At 44.5% G+C, this 20,226-nt stretch overlaps 1 protein-coding gene across 2 annotated transcripts in view; it reads left to right on the plus strand.

The window, feature by feature from the left end:
- The first annotated feature begins 7,806 nt into the window (after positions 1-7,806).
- Positions 7,807-20,226, plus strand: part of frmd8 (FERM domain containing 8) — a 30,360-nt gene continuing 17,940 nt past the window's right edge. Inside the window, exons 1-4 of one of the 2 annotated variants that reach the window (XM_048619650.1) lie at positions 7,807-7,962; positions 15,407-15,505; positions 16,338-16,505; positions 18,797-18,898. In XM_048619650.1, coding sequence (XP_048475607.1) covers positions 15,424-15,505; positions 16,338-16,505; positions 18,797-18,898 — 352 coding nt within the window. In that variant the 5' untranslated portion in view covers positions 7,807-7,962; positions 15,407-15,423. The remainder of the gene's footprint in view (positions 7,963-15,406; positions 15,506-16,337; positions 16,506-18,796; positions 18,899-20,226) is intronic. The other variant, XM_020535499.2, reaches the window with a different exon arrangement.

Consider the following 20,226-nt stretch of genomic DNA (forward strand, 5'->3'; position numbering starts at 1 on the left):
GTTCGATTCCACCCTCAGGCAACTGTCTGTGTGGAGTTTGCACATTCCCCCTGTGTCTGTGTCGGTTTCCTCCCACAGTCCAAAGATGTGCATGCTAGGTGGATTGGCCATGCTAATTTGCCCGTAGTGTTCAGGGATGTGTAGATTAGGTGGGTCATAGCAGGGTGTGTCTGGGTGGGATGCTTTGAGGTTCAGTGTGGACTGGTTCAGCCAAAGGGCCTGTTTCCACACTGTAGGGATTCTATGATTCTATATGAAGTGCTATACCTCCCCCTTCACCTCCATCCAAGGAACCAAAAAAACCTTCCACAGCAGACAGAGGTTCACCTGTGCATCCACTGCTCCCGATGTGGCCTCCTCTATATCAGTGAGACCAAGCAGAGGCTCGGAGACTGCTTTGTAGAGCACCTGCACTCTGTTCACAACAAATGACAACACCTTCCAGTCGCAAACCATTCGGTGCTGTACATATGCACTACATACTGGTTAAAAAAAGGGGTAGGTTTATATTGTGTAGGTACATTCCTGAAGGTCTGAATTGAAACAGCCTATACTGATTTTAGCTTGAAAAGGCTTATTTTTCAGCTCATCTCTCCTTCCCTAAATTTTAGAAATGTGCAGCGTGTCACATCAAGGAGTCTGCTTTGTAATCAGAGGTCCACCAGTGAATGCCTATCCTATCCAACATTAAAATAGTTCCCAGTGGAAGTTCGGGGATCTTTGAGATCTTCATAGAAAGAATAACTGGAGATGCAGTTCTTGGAATCTCCAAATATTTACAAGATTGCTGTCAGGGTTGGAGGGTTTGACCTATACGGAAAGGCTGAACAGGCTGGGGCTATTTTCCCTGGAGCATCAGAGGCCAAGGGGTAACTTTATACAGGTTTAGAAAATCATGAGGGGCGTAGATAGGGTGAATAGCCAAGGTCTTTTCCCCAGGGTAGGGGAGTCCAAAACTAGAGAGCATAGGTTCAGGTGAGAGGAGAAAGACTTAAAAAGGACCTAAAGGACAACTTTTTCACGCAGACAGTGGTGCATGTATGGAACGAACTGCCAGAGGAAGTGGTGGAACCTAGTAGAATTTCAACATTTAAAAGGCATCTAGATAGGTATATGAATAGGAAGGGTTTACAGGGATATGGGCCAAATGCTGGCAAATGGGATTGGATTAATTTAGAATATATGGTCAGCTTCTGTATCAGGCTTTCTAGCTCCCCTGGATAGAAGAAAATATTCTCTCAGTATCTGTCCTATCAAGCCCCTTCAAAATTTTGTCTACTTGTTTAAAAAATTTGTTCATGGATGTGGGCATTGCTGGCTGGGCCAAAAGTTAGTACCCATCTCTAATTAAGAGTCACCCACATCACTGTGTGTCTGCAGTCGGGGAGGTGATGGCCCAGTGATACTATCGTTAGACTTTTAATTTGGAGAACACAGGTAATATTCTGAGGACCTTGGTTCGAATCCCACCATGGCAGGTTAGTTTGATCTTAAAGTAGGATAATAGGTCGGCACAACATTGCGGGCCAAAGGGCCTGTACTGTACTGTTCTACGTTCTATGATATCCATGTCAAAAATTGCTGGGCATACTCAGCACGGTGGTTCCACAGTTAGCACTGCTGCATCACAATTCCAGCCTCGGGTGACTGTCTGTGTGGAGTTTGCACATTCACCCCTTGCCTGCGTGGGTTTCCTCTGGCTGTTCTGGTTTCTACCACAGTCCAAAGATGTGCAAGTTAGGTGGATTGGCTGTGCTAAATTGCCCATTGTGTCCAGGGATGAGTAGGTTACGTGGATTAGCCATGGTAAATGCAGGGCTATGGGGATAGTGTTGAGAGGTAGTGTGAGTCTGGATGGGATGCTCTTTGGAGAGTCAGTTCGGACTTATTGGATCGAATGGCCTATTTCCACACTGTAGGGATTCTATGAAGTCATTTCAGTTTTTAATTCAGATTTTCAACATCCATAGTGTTTTGCTTTTATATTGGCATGTTAATGTCACTACATGGGGAAGCTGACTGCTAATTGTACCCACTTGTTTATTGGGGCGTGAGTCTGGCTTCAGGGGTGCACTGAATTGCATTCAACATATGCTAAAATGTGATCACCAAAAACAAACGGGTAACTTTTTCACACAGAGGGTGGAGTGTGATGGAATGAACTGTCAGAGGAAGTGGTGGATGCTGGTACAATTACAACAATTAAAAGCCACCTGGATGGGTGCATGAATAGGTAGGGTTTAGAGGGATATAGGCCAAACGCTGGCAGATGGCAAATGCTACCCAGCTGACAATGTCAAGCATATTCCCAGACATGCCCTGGGCTGCTTGTTTTTAGCTGAGCAGTTTCAACTGCATACCTATTTGATCAGTGTGTGTTGGGGATTTGAGGATGTTTTTGTGTGGTTGCTGAAAATGTGCATTTTACTCTGCTTTTCTGATCTTGGAACTTTGTTTAACATGAGATATAATATGAATTTCAAACATGTAGATTTCTGTTTTGAAATAAATTGATTAAAACAGGAGGTATACCGTTAGTATAAGTGATGCATTAGGCCGATATACTCTCTTTTAATCTTGTTTCTCCCCCTGCTCCACCTTCTGAAACAAATAGGACATCCTGAGACTTTGCAGATTGCCAACTAGCTCAATGTGATCAGCTGCACTTACTCACCCCTTACAGAATACAGGTTGTATGACAGTCTCTGAACTCCTGTTGGCAAACATGCTGCTGGTCAGTGAGTGACCAGACTTGAAAGGTTCACTCTCTCTCCTTCCATAGACACTGCTAGACCCGCTGAATTTCACCGGCATTTCCTGTTTTTATTTCAGATTTCCAGCATCTACTGTATTTTGTAAGGGTGGCCTGTTTGTTTCACAGGTGGTGGGAAGGATAGGAGCTTGCTGAAAATGGGACCTGGGAATGGGTAGTAAAAGTGATTCGATGGATGCCTGCAGGGAGGTTGACGAAGGCGAGATTGTTCATGAGTGAACCTAGCCTAATGCTTACAACCCAGCCAAACTTGGGCATCTAATACTGTGACGATGCTGTGACTTTAAGAGGTGTGTTTTGTCCTGGTTTTTTTTTATAGAGAGAGAGATTGGGGGATGGACACTGAGTAGTCTTTGAGAAGGTAAATAACTTGTCAGGCCTTGGAGATTTTTAAAGTTGGAACAATAGAAGCTGCCTGAGTGGGTGTGGTCAAGCACTCACAGATCCAGAATTTTTAGTTAGCTTTCAGCATTCGTTGCTGGGGTCTAAGCAGGGTTCGAAGACAGTGAATCTCTCCCAGCTGCTACACTCCCACTTTCTCTCAGAATCGTCTTTTGATGTTCTTTCTTCCTGGATTAGAGAACTGCATGTGAGAGAATCTGTTTTCTGATTTTGCCTTTTTGCCAAGGGTGTGTTTATGGAATGTTATTATATTGGAACAGTTAATTAATAATAGTTACCGTATCTATTATTCTGTTAAATTTCCCAATAGAATCAAGTTATTCGAAGTTCTTCTTCTTTTGGTGTATAATAACCATAGTATTTAAATAAATGGTGTTTGCCTTAATGTTAAGTAGTTTGACCAATTGAATTGCACCTGGAACACAGCACATCACACTTACCTTTAAAATAAGAAAAAGTTAGGGTCTTGGCTACCTTCTTTCTATATTTTGAGGGGGTATGATCTGGTCCATAATAATACCAACACCTATTTTGTACCTTGGAGACAATAAGGACTGTAGATGCTGGAAGCCAGAGTCTATGGGTGTGAGGCTGAAGGGGCGCGGCGGGTAAGGCGGTGTCGGGGGAGCGGGAGGGTCAGTGTTTCGGGCCGGGGCCCTTCTCCAGGGCTGGGGAGGGAGAGGGGAACCCAGGGGGGGGTGGGGGGGGGGGGGGGGGGTGGTGCTGATTGGTGGATGCAGGTGGAGTGTTTGGAGGGTTGTTATGGTTGGTCTGTGGGAAGGGTGGGGCAGGTGGGTGGGTGGACGTGGTGTGACGGGTCGGGGGGGGGGGGGGGGGCAGGGCTGGACGTGGGGTGGGGCTGGGAGTGGGGGTATTTTGGGGCTGGTGGGGTCAATGTCAGGGCCATTGGGCTGTGCGCTCTCAGGGTGAGGTGTTGGGTGTTGTTCCTCTGGTTTGCGTCTGGCCTCACTCTGGCGATGGGGGGGGAACTGAGGTTGGATGTGTTGTCGGGGGAGTTCAAATGGATGGCAACCGCAAGAGGTGCAACTCCTGACCCCACCTCCCCCTAAACCCACCTCTGTCCTAGATTTCCAGATCCATGCAGAAATTAACCTGCACTTCATCCAAACTGATCCATTGCATCTGTTGCTTCCGATGTGGTCTTCTCTATATCAGGGAGTGAAACGCAGATTTGGTGACCGATTCGTGGATCATCTGCACTCTGCACACAACAACCAAACTGACCTTCCGGTTGCCATCCATTTTGGTTCCCCCGTCCCACTCCCCTGGCAACGTATCTGGCCTCGGCCTCCTCCACTGTAGGTGTGGGGCCCGGCGTGGACTGAGAGAGCGGCACCTGGTGTTTCATCTTGGGAGCTTAGAGCCCAGTGGTCTCGGCATTGACTTCGCTGGCTTCAGGATCCTTCCACCCCCACGCCTTGTTCCGTGTCTGGCCCTCCCCCCTCCTCCCTGGCCTGGCCCTAGTCTGTCCATCTTCCTGTTTGCCCTTCCGGTCTGGCTTTCCCATGAACCAATCGCTGTGGCCCCCTGCCTGCGTCCGCCTTCGCCGTCTCTCCTGCCCTACCCCAGCCCCAGCCCCAGCCCCACCCCCCCCCTCTGTTTGTTTCTGGGCTCCCCTCCCCCTCCTCAGTCCTGGTGGGGGTATTTGGCCTGAGGCATTGACTTTCCTGCTCCTCTGGTGCTGTCTGGCCTGCTGTGCTTTTCCAGCCTCACACCTGTAGACCCTATTTTGTTCCAATGTTCTCTCCCTTATCCTGGGTCACAGTAGATGGCTGTAATGGCCAGTGTAATTGAGGATGAATGATTCTGCATTTCTTCACTCTGCAGTGCCCCTTATTGCAACTGAAGTTGCAGCTTTAAGTAGACGGATAATCTCCAAACAATATTATGTTTTGTCTGAACAGCCTGCAAAGAGACATCGGCAAATTTCTGTGGTCTTTTATAGACCGATAGACATGGCTTTTAGGAGTCTGAGTCTATATACAAGAATCCCCGAACCAAGCTACTGAGATAATGTAAATTTTTTGTACTATCTCTGTTTAGTAATTCTCAAAGTGGGATCCTCCAGCCACTGCTGCTCCTGGAGGGTCCCATGGGCTAGTCTTTGTGCGCAATGCCACAGCTGACCCACACACGTAGGATTAGGCTGGAGCCCTTAATGCTGCCTCTCCTACATGCAGTGTGCCAACATTCCAAACACAACAACTCTGTTGTACAAGCAATGTTTATATTGCTGTTCCGGTTGGGTGATGGTGTAGCACTAATGTCACTAAACTCGTAAACTAGAGGCCAATGTTCTGTAGACGTTGAGTTCAAATCCTAGCACAGCTCGGTGATTTAAGTTCAATCAATTTACAGTATAGAATTGAAAGCTAGTCTTGGTCACGGTTACTGCAGTGTTGTAAAAACCCATCAGGGAAAGAAATCTGCCGTGCTCACGTGGCCTGGCCAGGACAGAGACCTAGAGGTACAGGTTCATAGTTCCCTGAAAGTGGAATCGCAGGTAGACAGGGTGATGAAGGAGGCTTTTGGTACGCTTGCCTTCATTGGTCAGTGCCTTGAGTATAGGAGTTGGGAGGTCATGTTGTGGCTGTACAGGGCATTGGTTAGGTCACTTTTGGAATACTGCAGTCAGTTCTGGCTTCCTTGCTATCGGAAGGATGTTGTTAAATGTGAAAGAGTGCAGAAAAGATTTACAGGGATGTTTCCAGGGTTGGAGGGTTTGAGCTATCAGGAGAGGCTGAATAGGCTGGGCTATTTCCCCTGCAGCGTCAGAGGCTGAGGGTTGACCTTATAGAGATTTATAAAATCATGAGGGGCATGGATAGGGTAAATAGTCAAGGTCTTTTCCCCAGGGCAAGGGAGTCCCAAACTCGTAGGCATAGGTTTAAGGTGAGAGAAGGGAAAGATTTAAAAGGGATATAAGGGGCAATTTTTTCACACAGAGGGTGGTGTGTGTATGCAATGAGCTGCCAGAGGAAGTGGTGGAGGCTGGTACAATTACAACATTTAAAAGGCACCAGGATGGTACATGAATAGGAAGGGTTTAGAGGGTTGTGGGCCAAATGCTGGCAAATGGGACTTGTTTTATTTAGGATATTTGGAAGGCATGGATGGGTTGGACTGAAGGGTCTGTTTCTGTACTGTACAGCTCTATGACTAAATGGGGCTAAATTAATTTAGGATACCTGGTCAGCATGGATGAGTTGGACCAAAGGGTCTACTTCCATGCTGTACATCTCTATGATTCATAGAGTCATACCGATATGCAGCATCGAAACAGACCCTTCAGTCCACTTGTTCTTGCTGACCTATTTACAAGAGAAGGGGCCGATCAGATGTCAGTTTGGCCTAAACATGAATCCAAATTTTTTAATGTAAATTTGAGTTGTCTTCCTATACATTATTTAAAAACAATTAAAAATTATGATTATGGTCCTTGCAGACACGACCACTGCATCACAAAAGCCCCTCTAAGAAAATGGTAGACTGGCACTGGAGGTAGTCCAGAAAAAGTTCACTAGGCTAATCCCGGGTATGGAGGAACTGTTTGATGAGGAGAGATTGAGTAGTTTTGGCTTCTGCTCATTCCGGTTTAGAATAACGAGAGGCGACCTTATTGAAACATAGACTCTTAGAGATTTTGTTTCCCCTTGTGGGAGAGTCTAGGTCCAGCAGGGCAAAATCTCAGATGGAAGAAGGAAAAGTAGAAATTGCTGGAAAAGCTTAGCAGGTTTAGCAGCATCTGTGGAAAAGAAATCAGGGTTCACATTTCAGGTTGAGTGACCCTTCCTCAGGTGGACGGGTCACACCATTTAAGGTGGAGATGGGCAGAACTTTCCATTCTCTCAGAGGGTGATAAATGTGGTAACTGCTGGGAGGGGTCTTGTAAAGTTTGGGGAGTTGAGTTATATTCAAGGCTGACACTTATAATCCGGATGGGAATGAAAGATTGTGGACGTGAGGGGTTAAAACTTGGTTAGAGACAAAAAAAACTGCAGATGCTGGAATCCAAGGTAAACAAACAGGAGGCTGGAAGAACACAGGATTGAAGAGGGGTTATACCCAAAACATTGACTGCTCCTTTCCTCCAGATGCTGCCAGGCTTGCTGTGTTCTTCCACCTGCTGTTGTTCTACCTCTGAGGGGATTAAAGCAGAGAGGTAGAGTTGAGGATGATCAGGTCAGCCATGATGTCATTGGATGGCAGAACAGACTCGATGGACCGCATGGACTAACTTATGCTAATACATTGCGTAATACGTCCCATGGTCTCTCCTACCAGGTGTGTATACGAGTGACAAGACCAGTCCCTTGGTCCATCCATTAACCCTCCATCCAGGACACTCTTAGGTACTACCTTTGCAAATGGCAGTTACTGGGGGCGCGCGCGCCCGAAAAAAAAGGCGCGAATTCCGCAGGAGGTTGGGAGGGTGGGGGAGGGGGGAGACTCTAGTGAACGGAGTTCGCCGGCGGGACTGTTGTTTTGCCTGAGAGCGCATGCGCCGCAAGGGGCAAACGCCGCCCAGAAGACTACAGCCCCCGGCGAACCTTGCGCGTGGGGAACGCGAAGGCGCATGCGCTTGCGTCTGGATCACGCGTCGGACGGGGAGGCGGGGCCGAAACGGGTTGCAGCGCAGGCGCACAGGCTGGTTTACCGTAGAGTCGGTTGGTGTTCGTTGTCAACTGGGAGTCCGGACTGAGGCGGCAGTCGCGGTGCCGGGTGTAAACAGGGGCCTTGGGTCCGGGCGGCCCAGGTCTGCACCCGTGAGTACATTTTTTAAAAAAAATATAGTTTGGTGGTATTGGGGCCCAGGTTGGATATGAACCTGTTGGTGTGAGGTAGGGCTGGAAGTGACAGTCGACTCTCAGGAAAACCCACCCAACTTCTTGGCCAGAGACAGCAAGGACTGCGTATACTGGAGTCAGAGACAACACTGCACGGAGCTTCAGAGGAACTGTGAAGTTGACGTTTCGGGTCGGGACCCTTCAGAAATGGGGAGGGGGAATGGAGCTGGTTCCTCTTTCCAACCCCCTCCTCCCCCATCACCACCATCACTGTAGCCTGGGCCTTGAGGTCTATGATATTGAGGGGTATAGACATAAAGAAACTTTTCCCCTTTGCAGAGGGGGCGTAAACTTAAGGTAAAGTCCAGGTGATTTCGAGGGCATTTGAGAAAGAGGTTTATCATCCTTTCTGGGTGGTTGTCTTCAATCTACTGCCAGAAAGGCGGGTACCATTGCAAACTTTAAGAAGTACTTAAGTCATCACTTCAAGTGAGATAGCACACAAGGCTATGGGCCAGTTGCTGGGAAGTGACACTCCCAGAAGCTAGGTACTTGAAAAACACCTGAAGAAGGGTCCTGACCTGAATCGTCAGCTTTCCTGCTTCTGAAATGCTGCCTGGCCTGCTGCGTTCCTCCAGCTCCACACTGTTTTATCTCAGACTCCAGCATTGGCAGTTCTTACTATCTCTCAGCAAGTTTCATGTTTATTTAATGCCTCAGGTCATTAGTTGAGTGAAATCATTCAGCAATGTCACTTCCTCTGTATTTCTGTACTTATCTCTCTTCTCCTTTTCTGGTTAATGTGCTGGTTTATCCCTGAAGAAGGGCATGAGTCAGATGCAGTCTTTCCTGCTGGTTTCAGATCTGCAGTATCTCTTTGCTTCTCATGTAAAAACTATTCAGCCTGGTTCCTGAGGCAGGAATGAAGACAGCCAAATAAAAGCAGTGAATTGGAGGCTTTTTTTTTTACACAAGGGGTTGCTTGGATAGGCATGTCCTTCCACAAACAGCTGTGAGAGCAGATGTGTTCAGTTTTTAAAAGTGAATAAATATTTGAAAAATAAAAATTTCACCACTTGTGTGCAAAGGGCAGGGTAATTGGACCAATTAGATTACCATGTTGAATGACTTAATATTCTGTCAAATTCTCTTTTAAACAGTAATTTGCAGTTATGTTGTGCATTTTGTGACTTTTTGTGCAGTATAGATTAATTTATGAAATGTGATGATTTGTTGGTCTGTGGCTGAATGAGCTAGCAAACTTACCGAACATTGCCCTACAAACTAGGGGAGGCAATGAACAAATGGGATTATCACCTAGATGGTTAAACCAGGGACCTGGGTTTGAATCCTGCCATGGCGAGTGGCAGTATTTGAATTCAATTACTCTTAATTTGAGATTTTTAATGTTGACTAGAAATCCATTATTTATTGTTGGGAGAAAAACCCATCTGGTTCACCAATGTCCTTTAGGGAGGGAAATCTGCCATCCTTGGTCTGGCCTACATGTGACTCCAGACTCTCAGCAATCTGGGTGACTCTTAACTGCATTCTGGGCAATTAGTGATGGCCAATAAATGCAGGCTTGGCCAGTGACGCCCTAATCCTGTGAATGTATAAAACAAAACTGAAGCAACTTACATTGGTTCATTAATTTTGTTGATTTGAGGTAGTAGCATAGATCATAGGAAATCTAAATGATTGTCTTCTGGTAATGGAACGGTAACTTTGATATCCACCTCAATTGATCAGTTTTTAATTCTTTCATTTTAGAAAATGGAAATCTCTAAGCTTTGTTTGCCTCACTTGCAGAGTTTATGATTAGCCCACCTCTTAGAATGCAGAGGGACACAAGTTGGTGATATGCAGCATCCACAGGTAAATAAGTTTATACTGAGGCACTGCATTGTAGATGGATTGTGTCGCATCCCTGGCCTGTTCTGAACCTGTTTAGTAAGGGCTACTCTTGCCATATGGTAATTAAAAGAATGCCCTTCAAAAACTGGATTTTATTGACAAGGAACTTATCAGTGACCTCCCATGTTTCCAATTCCTCGATCTGAAGGATGCCTGCTGGCAGACCTTACTTAGGAAGGTTGCTTCATTTAGGGGAATCAAGTTGAAGGTGGGCAGTAGGTACGTTGAACAGGTCATCATGGAATGGGTAAGTGAGGTGCAACCTGGATGGTTTTAGCCAGCTTGTGCGTTTTCGTAGGCAGCTGTTTGGGGCAGGAAGCCAGTTGAGGGGTGAGGAACAAAGGGTTTTAATGTTCATTGTGGCATTCAGTTGCACTTCAACAAGATGTGTTCGTGACCTTTTCCAGATGGGTGCACAGTACTCTGCAGTGGAGTACAGTAGCACAAATGCTGAGGTCAAGTGTGGTGTAACGGCAGTTCCTTGTATAGATGTATCAACTTTGATTCACAGATTGTTTCTGGTTTTGATCTTTTCTATGTTTTCTTCCAATGCTCTGAAATGTGCAAGGTCCTAACTCAAGTTACTTCAAATCATGTTAGCCTGGGATATTGCTTTAGTCTCTGACCATCCCTGTAGATATAATTTGCTTTGGCACAGGCGTTTTGAAGGTGGAACGTACTGGATATGATTTTGGAGGTATTCTATGTGTGACAGTGTGCTGTAGTAGTCTGTCCACACTGTAAAGTCTTTGATTAGGATCTAGTCTGGAATATAGAAGGATAGAGCTTGTCTGGTCCCTCTGCAGTGCCTCATTTACATCCTTCCTTAAATGACATCAATACTGGACACAGTACTTAAAGGGGCAACTTTTCGCACATAGGATGATGTGTGTATAGAATGAGCTGCCAGAGGAGTTGGTGGAGGCTGGTACAATTACAACATTTGAAAGGCATCTGGATGGGTATATGAATAGGAAGGGTTTGGAGGGATATGGGCCAAATACTGGGTAAATGGCAGTAGATTAATTTGGGATATCTGGTTCGCATGGACGAGTTGGACTGGAGGGTCTGTTTCTGTGCTGTACATTTCTATGACTGGTAGCTCACATGTCATCAGCATAGATGAACTAGCGAGATGTGTTACAAAAAGAACATCATCAGATGAAGAGTCACCAGGTCCAATGTTAACTCTGCTTTCTTCCCATGAATGCTGCTAGACCTTCTCAGTTTCTCTAGCAATTACTGTTTTGGTTTCCGATCTCCAGCTCCAGGGTTGGGACTAGCGCTGAGCTTTGTGGTAGGGGTTAGTAAGATAATGCTTTTATCATCTTGTCTGAAGGATGATGTATCTTAACATAAAAGCTCTGGTTTTAGGACAGAGCTGGAAACGCTGAATGGCACCTAAGGTAAAATTTTAGGTAAAACAGATGGAGCTTCCACTCGAATATTGACCTGTGTTTTACTTCAGATGGTGGTTGGCATGTGTAATTAACATTTGCAGCTTTTTCTTTTTGCTTTTCAAATCTGTCCCAATTCTTCAGGTGTTGCACACCTAACATTTCTCAGAAATTTATGAATCCCCACCAATTCTCCGTGGTTGTGAGGATTTATATGGTTTTGTTGGCATTGGGCTAACTCATTCTGAATCTCCCCTACCCGGAAAAATGTTGATCTAATGGTCTGCAGTACACTTTTTGCCTTTTAATGAGGTGTTACAAAGAAAACTCAAACGTAGAATTAACTGTTTTTCGGAGCAGGCTCCCTCGTTTCTCATGGAAAATGTCAATGCTTTTATTTTTAAGTTGAAGTGAACATAGTGAGAGTTCAACATCCTGGCAATTAGAAGCACTTAAGCAACCGCATTACCGTTCTGCTCGACACAATGTGTTTGAGTGGTGCAACTTTGTCTGTTTGTTCGGTGCTTAGTTTGCATTAGTCTGTGATTCTGCTGTGATAAGTAATGGCCTGATGATGCGAACATAATAACTCCACTTGGCTCAGCGTCAGATCCCTGAATGCTGTCAATTATTGTCTCTAGATGTGATGTTGCCAGGTCCACCCTTCCTTAACTTAGACTTTAACCTACCTGGAGGACATTGTAAGGGGAAGGCTGGCAGATATAAGGCACTTTGGCATTGTTCTTTCTCCTGTACTGCCCCAGAGCCTAAAGATTAATCAGACTTTTTCTTATCCTCTGGCTTGGATTGTTGTTAATAGTGCCCCAGCCTTGGGAAATTACATGTGATGCTTGGTGTTCATTTCCTTTGCTTGTCTTCCTTGTTTTTCATTAATTTTCATTATGCAGCAGCCATAAAGTTCCCCTACAGGCTGTGCACTCATTGACCCCTCTAAATTACCTCAATTTGTTTTTAAAGGGAGTGTCCTCTTAAGAAAACTGCCTGTGCTCTTGTGCATGTGGTGGGGGTGGAGTGAAATTAAAGGAATTGTTGGTTGCTGGGCTGGTAATTCAGAGTCCTGTATTAATGATCCAGGCAGGGCAGAACCTACCCTAGCATCTGAGTAGTTTAAATTCAGTTAATTTTCCTCAATCTGAAACAGCCCATAAGTGTATGCAGCAAAACTGGATAACATCCAAGCTTGGCTGATAACTAGCAAGTAACACTCTCTCTAGCCAATAGCCAAGCAATGACCATTTCCAGCAAAAGTGAATCTAACCATCTCCACTTAACATTCAGTGGTATTACTGGTTTTGCTACATAGTTGAATCCCCTGCTGTCAACATCCTGGAGTTACCATAGATCAGAAATTGAATCGGACCAACCATATAAAGACCGTGGCAACAAGAGCAGGTCAGAGGCTGGGAATTCTGCAGTGCGTAACTCACCTCTTGTCTCCCAAACGTGTCCACCATCTACAAGGTACAAGTCAGGAGTGCACTGGAGTACTGAGTGCTTTTGGACCTGCACCAAGGAAACAGCAGTATGCATGATTGGCACCCCAATTTGAGCATTCACTTGCTTCAATGACTCAGTGATAGCAGTGAGCACCATGTACAAGATCTGTCTAACCCAGGCTGCTTTGACAGCGCCTTCCAAACCTGTAGAAGTACAAGGGCAGCAGAGATCTTCAAACCCCACTGCCTGCAAATTTTCCTCCAAACCATGTGCCATCCTAACTTATTGTCATTCCTTCACTTCCCCATGGAACTCCAGTTTCTCTCAGCACTGTGGATGCACAGTACCTACGTTCCAAGGACCACAACAGTTTAAGAAGCCAGTTCACCATCACCATCTCAAAGACAGTTGGCAATGGTCAATAAACACTGACCTAACCAGTAATGCCCACATCAAGGAATTAATGAAAATAAAAGGAAAATCTAAATTTTAAATAGGAATGCATATTCATAACGATCACCGTCCAACTGGTGGATTTTTGCTTGAACCCACTTGGTTCTCTAACGTTCTTTTACAGCCTCCAGTCCATGATTGCTCTCAGAAATGGCTGAACAAGTCTCTCATTTGTACTAGAATGGGAGATTAATGCTTGCTTAGCCAGCAATATCACAACCCATGAGTGAATTATCAAAACCACCACCAGAGGATTAAACACATTTTTTTAATCATCACAGTAGACCATTTGGTTCATAGTGAGAGATTTGGAAATTGCTGATGCACCCAGCATGACTGGGATTAGCTGAGCAGCCCTAAGCTTTGCTTATTCATAGTTCTGGAGGCTGACATGTTTGTTTGGAGAGGGGGAATGGAGTTTGGTGGCTTGGAACCTCAACATAACAGAATCCCTCAAAGCTGCTGAAGGGAATTGCAGGGAGGAATTGTGCAGATTCCTTCAATTATGGCATAACACAAAAATGTTGTCCTGTGCCTGGGTGGCCAACGAATTATGAGATGAGACTTCAGTTGAATAAAAACATGATTCTGTGGATGTTGGAGATTTGAAATAACGAAGTACTAAAACTCAGCAAGTCTGATGGCAATTTTGGGGAGAGAAAGTGTTAATGAGTCTAATATGATTCTTTGGTGCAAAATCTCAACTTGGTTACGTGACGCTTTCTGATAGATGATCACCACAGGCTGTTGTCATTTCCACATCAAGATTTTTTTATCCCTTGATTGCTCAAGTCTAATCTCTTACACCTTACTGCCTTTACGTCTCTAATGTTTGTGATCTGTTTTTTTCCCAAAGGTCCAATGCTGTCTATAGAATATTACTTAGATGAGAGAAGAATGTTGCAAATTACCACTTATAAAGCAGTTATGAATTGTTTCAATGCTGTATTACTACTTTGACCTGTTGTGATGGGAATGTCTGAGCCATTCTGCACGGTGCCACCAATATGATGAATTCTGAGATGATCTCTACTTTTTTTGTTTCTCTGCCAAGTAGAGCCAACTGTGAGGGATGTTTGTAGAAGCTTGTAGTTGCTTTCTAGTGTGTTGCATAGTCGTCTTACACTTGACTGGAGCAAGCAGAGGAGTTGTCTTGATTGCCCCGGGAGAATTAGGCTTTAGTCCTTTCAAAGTGTTATGCTGTAAGAACTCTCTGCCTGTACACCCAACCTATCTCCATTCAGGTGCACTGTTGTTACCTTTCTCCCTCACTCAAACATTCAACATAGGGGTAGAAGTAGGCCATTTTCCCTCATTCGATAAGGTCTGTATTTTTAGAATTCTACATTCCCTTCTCCAACTGATGATCTTTGATTCCCTTGCCAAACAAGAATTTATCTACCACTGCGTTAAAAATATTCAATAAAGCTGCATCCACTACCTTCTGAGGCAGTCTGTTTCATGGGTGCACAACCCTCAGAGGGAAACAATATTATCATCTCTATCCTGAAAGGGCAGCCTCAAATTTTAAATCAATGAGCCCTAGTCCTGCATTCTCTTCCTCCTCCTCCTCCTCCTCCTCTCCCCACCCCCCGGGGGAAACTTTGTTCCACCTCTATCTTGTCAAGACCATTCAGACCATTGTGCATTTCAATAAAGTCTAACCACCCCATACTCTTCTAAATTCCAGTGGAAAGTAAGATTATGGCATTGAGATAGGGGATCAGCCATGATCGGATTGAATGACAGAGCAGGCTCGAATGGCCTACTGCTCATTTCTATGAAACAAGCCCAACTGTCCAACCCACTCTCAAGAACTTGTATATCTTGAATGTTGCAGCCTTGCATGTTAAACCTGTGCTTTGATCATGACAGAGAGCAGTTGGCAAAGGAGCTTTCTCGTGTCCATGTAGGAAGAAGGGAGGGACACTAGTTCTGTTGAAGTTTATTTTACTCCCTGCAATGAAGTAAAGCATTGCAACCCAGTTGATCAGGTTCTTTATAGCCGAACATGGAGCAGTAGCTCTGGGAACCGTAATTGAAGGGAACTAACTTGGCAGCGTAGTAATTTGCATCATCATAGTGAAGTAGGTTAGCTTAAATTTGCTTTGAGAGTCAGGAATCCAAAGCCACCATCTTCCTACAGTAGCCAAAGAGGGACTGAAACCTTCATTTTAATGCTGTTGTGTTTCTGATAGATTTCTTTCTGATTCAGATGGATCCAAGTGAGCCGAGAAATTTGCTGGAAGTGCCTGGAGGTTCCCAGCGGGGGAGTGTATCCTCATCTGTGACTAGATGTAAGTGTGTTGTGATGTTCTCTTTAAACCAGTTTCAGCTGTGTGGTGTGCTATGCCAGAGCACATGCAAAAGACCTTTCATCAAAAGTAATGCCTCTACCAGGTATGTCAAACTGTACCTGTAGATGCTGAAAAGTGCATGCTTTGCCCTCCAGTTTGCACTGAGCCAGCTGCTTCAAGTAAGACTGAGCTGTAGCCGCCAGTATTGTTTTGCATGTTAGCCACAAAAGAATTGGATCATTCATGACCTTACTGAATGGTGGAGCAGGCTGTGAAAGGCTAGGTGGCCTACTGTTTGTATTCCTGTTTGTATGTAGATAGGAATATCTATCAGTGATTGGATTCCCTTCTGTTATCTGGTGTAAGAGGGTTAGATTGAGGTTGGTTGTATTGCCATTCCACTGACACTTTGCCTGCTATCATGTGTAAAATTGCCACTAGGACCAAGGCACCAGTATAGATCCTGGCAGACATCAGTGCTGTCAGAAGACCTGAGGAGAGCAAGCAATCTAGTTGTCCTAGCTGCATTGTCACCCAAAAGAAAACCTGTTGCAAATCAAAAATTGATTCATTTTGCATATGGCAGATGAGAGAATAAATGGGACTATAGTGTGAGGAGGTCAGTACAATATATTCAGATCCATAACCATAGTTTTATTAGCCACAAACTTTTAAAACAAAAATCCAGAAGATTTGCCTTGAATAAATGTTTGATTCTCAGTCAAGATTCTCCCTTTTTCTTTCGGTGTGATAAACTGTTTGCTTGTTTCTCACCTAAATGAATGTGTTCTTCAGTTAACTTAATTTTTTTCTGGCCCCTTTTCTTCCGAAGACCCAGAGGTACTGGTTTACCTGGTGAATGACTCTGTTATTCAGATTTCTGTGGAGAGTCTGACAGCCCTTACAGCAGGGGAGCTTGCCAGAACTGTTCGGGAAGCACTACAGTTGCCTGATCAGGCTCAAGAGATTTTCTCGTTGTGGCTGGTTTCGCCTTTCTTAGGTGAGTGTCTGCAGTCTTTAATGACCCTGTAGATTGGAGAGGGTGTGGTGGGGAGCGTCTCTATTTGTGAGTTAATAAATACATTTGCTGTAAAAGCTGCTAGGAGGGGATTTTAACAAGATAATTAGGGAAAATGCTTTAGTGTAATCTACTACCTTCCAGTAGGTTGGACGACTTGATAACCTGACTTCAAGTTCAGCCCCAGTGATGTCTCTTCTGTCTGCGGGGTAGTCTGGATGCATTAGGTTTTAAACATTCTTTGATCCTGTGACCAGCTTCCGACCAGATACGTTCTGTCGACAAATCTGCCTACCTCAGCCTCAATTTCATCACCCAGCTCTGTCTATCTCAACTCATCTGCCCCTTCAGCTGCCTGGACACTGAGTTAGAATTCCCTCCCTGAACGTCTCATCCTCTCGATTCTTCTTTAAGATGCTCCTTTAAAATCAGCTCTTTGATCAAACATTCAGTTGCCTATTCTAATGTATCTTTGCACATGATCTAGTATAACGTTTTTTATGATGCTCCTATTGTTTCTCCTACCACATTTTATTAACAGTGCCACATGAATGCAAGTTATTTCAGTCCAGGTCTTAAAGAGCAATTCACAAAGCAGTCCCTCTAGTTTGTGACTACAATGATGATCTCCCTCGGGCACCACTGGGTGAGGAAAAGGAAAATTGTTTGGTTGGAGGCAGTGCCATTTCCCTGAGGCTGGGAATGCCAAAGCAGGGGAGGGAGCTTTACCTGACTGGTGTGTATATGCTCTGCTGATATTGGGTGCCTAACTCAGTTTTGTTTTAAAGTATTTTCTCTGATTCCCTGCCTATTTAATTGTGCTGCCTCGTAAGATTTAATGATCTGGATGCAGTCCCCTTCCATTTTTCCTCCTCCTTTACCACCACTGCTTCCTCCCCCCAAGAAAAAACTGCCCTTCAAAATTGATGTTAAGACTCGAAGCCCAGAATTGGCAAACTGCAGTTCCAGCGTGATGCATGTAAACTCTGGGTCTCTTATAGGGAGCACTTAATTCGCTCAGTAGCAATAGGAAGCATCTGCAAGAGGGTATACTTGGTCATTGTGCACAGGTTGTTCTGCGTAGTTCCCTAAGGGTCAGAGGGAAATGGCTGCTGGTGGACTGAGCTCTGTTTGTCAATTTGTATAAACCAGTATAGTGTCCTCTTTTCTGTATTGACCTCCATCTAATATTGAGGATCTCGCAGAGAGACATATAAAAGCACATTTGAGAACGCCACATGTACATTCATGTGTGCCTGCTGTTGCCTTGTCATGGTTTATACTTTGGACTCATCACCACTTCATGAATCCCCAAACTCTGCAAATGATGCAGGGAACAAGAGACCCTTTGGTGTAGAAGGGGGATCATTGCAGTCCCTTTTACTAAACAGTTTTGCTATAGTTTTAGCAATTAATGGCGCCTGCTTAGCCTGGATAGAGAGTCTGTCCTTCATGTCTCAAAAACTACCAAGCATCTGTTATCTCATTATATATCCAAGCTCTTCCAGACCTTTAGCCAGATATAATGACCAAAGTCCATGATTCATCCTTGGGATAAAAAATTAAAAGGAGTCTCTTCATGTTGGATATTCGAGTGCCTCAGCCAATGTTGCTCCCTCACTCGACATCAGCAAAGAAACTCAACAGCTAGGCAGTCATTGAACTGCTGTTCTTGTGGTCGCTGGCACAGAATTTCTGCCATGTGTAGTAGTGACTGTAGTCCTATTTAAAAAAGAAAGTTCATTGTCTGAGTCACTGAGTCATATGAAATGTGATATGTAAATGGAGATATTATTCTAGGGTGAGGGGGAGAGAAAAATGATGGGAAGGCTCCTGTAAGGCCTGATCTGTGTGTAAATACGTTCTGCAGTAAATTTCTTTCGTTATGAACAAGCCTCACATAGAAATCCTGAGGGTGCATTATTTTATGTCCAAATGACTACACCCACAGGCACTTAAATACCATAGATTGTGCTATGCACAATGGCCACAGTGTCTCCCTTTCTTTAGAAATCATGAGACGGACGCCAAAAGGACATTGTCCCAGCCCCCCTCTGTAACAGGAGATCTCGTTTCCCATTATTGTGATGATCACATCGTTGGCTATTAATCTGGTTGAAATGTTCTGATGCATCAATCCATTTGTAAGCAATTCTATACAATCTTAACCCAAAGGAGGATTAGGGGGGAAACTGAGAAGAAAATGTTAAATGTTGTCTGGCAATGTCTTTCACTTAACATTCTACTATTTGGCATGATTTGCTTATTCACAGAGCTGCAACTGAAGCCCAAGCATCATCCCTACAAGGTCAGCCGGCAGTGGCCAGATCTCCTTTACCGATTTACTAAGTGTTCTGTTGATGACATTGTTCATGGTGAGTGTTGCATTGGTTAATAACTTCAAGAATTTTGAGGACCAGGTGTTATGTCTCAATGGGTGGCATGCTGGAAACCAAGCTCCACTACTCGCTTTTTCTTTATTCATTTATGGGATGAGGGTGTCACTGTCTAGGCAGCATTTGTTGCCCATCCCTAATTGCCCAGAGGGCAATTAAGAGTCAACCACATTGCTGTGGGTCTGGAGTCAAATGTAGGCCAGACCAGGTAGGAATGGCAGTTTCCTTCCCTAAAGGACGTTAGTGATCCAGATGGGTTTTTCCGACAATAGATGGATTCATGGTCGTGAGTAGATTCTTAATTCCAGATATTTTATTGGATTCAAATTCCACCATCTGCCAGAGCGGGATTTGAACCTGGGTCTCCAGAATGTTGTCTGTTCTCTGGATTAACAGCCCAGCGATAATACCACTAGGCCATTTCATCGCAAAGGTTAAAGGTATTAATAAAAATACTCAAAAATCTCCAATTTACTTGTCTCTTAGACCAGGTTATGGTCCATCGACATTAACTCTACTGGTTAAAACTCTAACCCGTTTAAAACTCCCCCCGCCACCATCAGTAGTAAATCTTTTGTGTCTGCAAAATCACGAATCACAAATTTGCCTTTCCATACCAAAAAAGAAGTAACACCAAAAATCAACATCTGCCGGAAAAACTAGCATAACCGTGATCATTAACCTAGTTTTAAATGAGCTTTGCACTTGTCAATTTCATCATTCACTGGTACAGAGGAATAACTAACAACAGACATACACAAAAAAGCGTGGACAGAGGGAAAGACTTAAGGCTGTTCAATGGTCCCTATCCTTGGGGTTCACTGAGACGATCCCTTTTGCTCATCATGTTTTGCTGCTCCTCGATCTTCCTTTTCCAGACAGTTTCACCTGCTTGCAGGAGGCAAAAAGTGACTGATTCATACTTATGAAATCTCTGACTTATTGATTAAAAGCTATAACTCGGCTCAACTGATGAAGAGAAAGAAACTAACTTTTGTCAGACTTAAGACATTTTCTTTACTACAAAGAGAAGGATAGCTCATTCTTTTCCAGGGGTCTGATGGCTTCTGACCAAAAGCTATTAGCTCCCTGGGAGCCAATCTCAGCTGTTAGCAGGCAAAAGACCGTTATCATCTAGTTACCAGTCCAGAGAGCAATCGGCTACTTGTTGACTCCCTGTTCCAGCTCATCTGCAACTAACGCACACACGGAGACACACAATTTCGTTCTTTCCCATTTCACTCCACAATCAAAAATACAAACAGACATACTGTCTTTGCACGGGGAATGGCCATCTGGGATGATGT

The sequence above is a fragment of the Rhincodon typus genome, chromosome 43 (assembly GCF_021869965.1).
Source record: "Rhincodon typus isolate 14 chromosome 43, sRhiTyp1.1, whole genome shotgun sequence".
Classification (NCBI taxonomy): Eukaryota; Metazoa; Chordata; class Chondrichthyes; order Orectolobiformes; family Rhincodontidae; genus Rhincodon; species Rhincodon typus.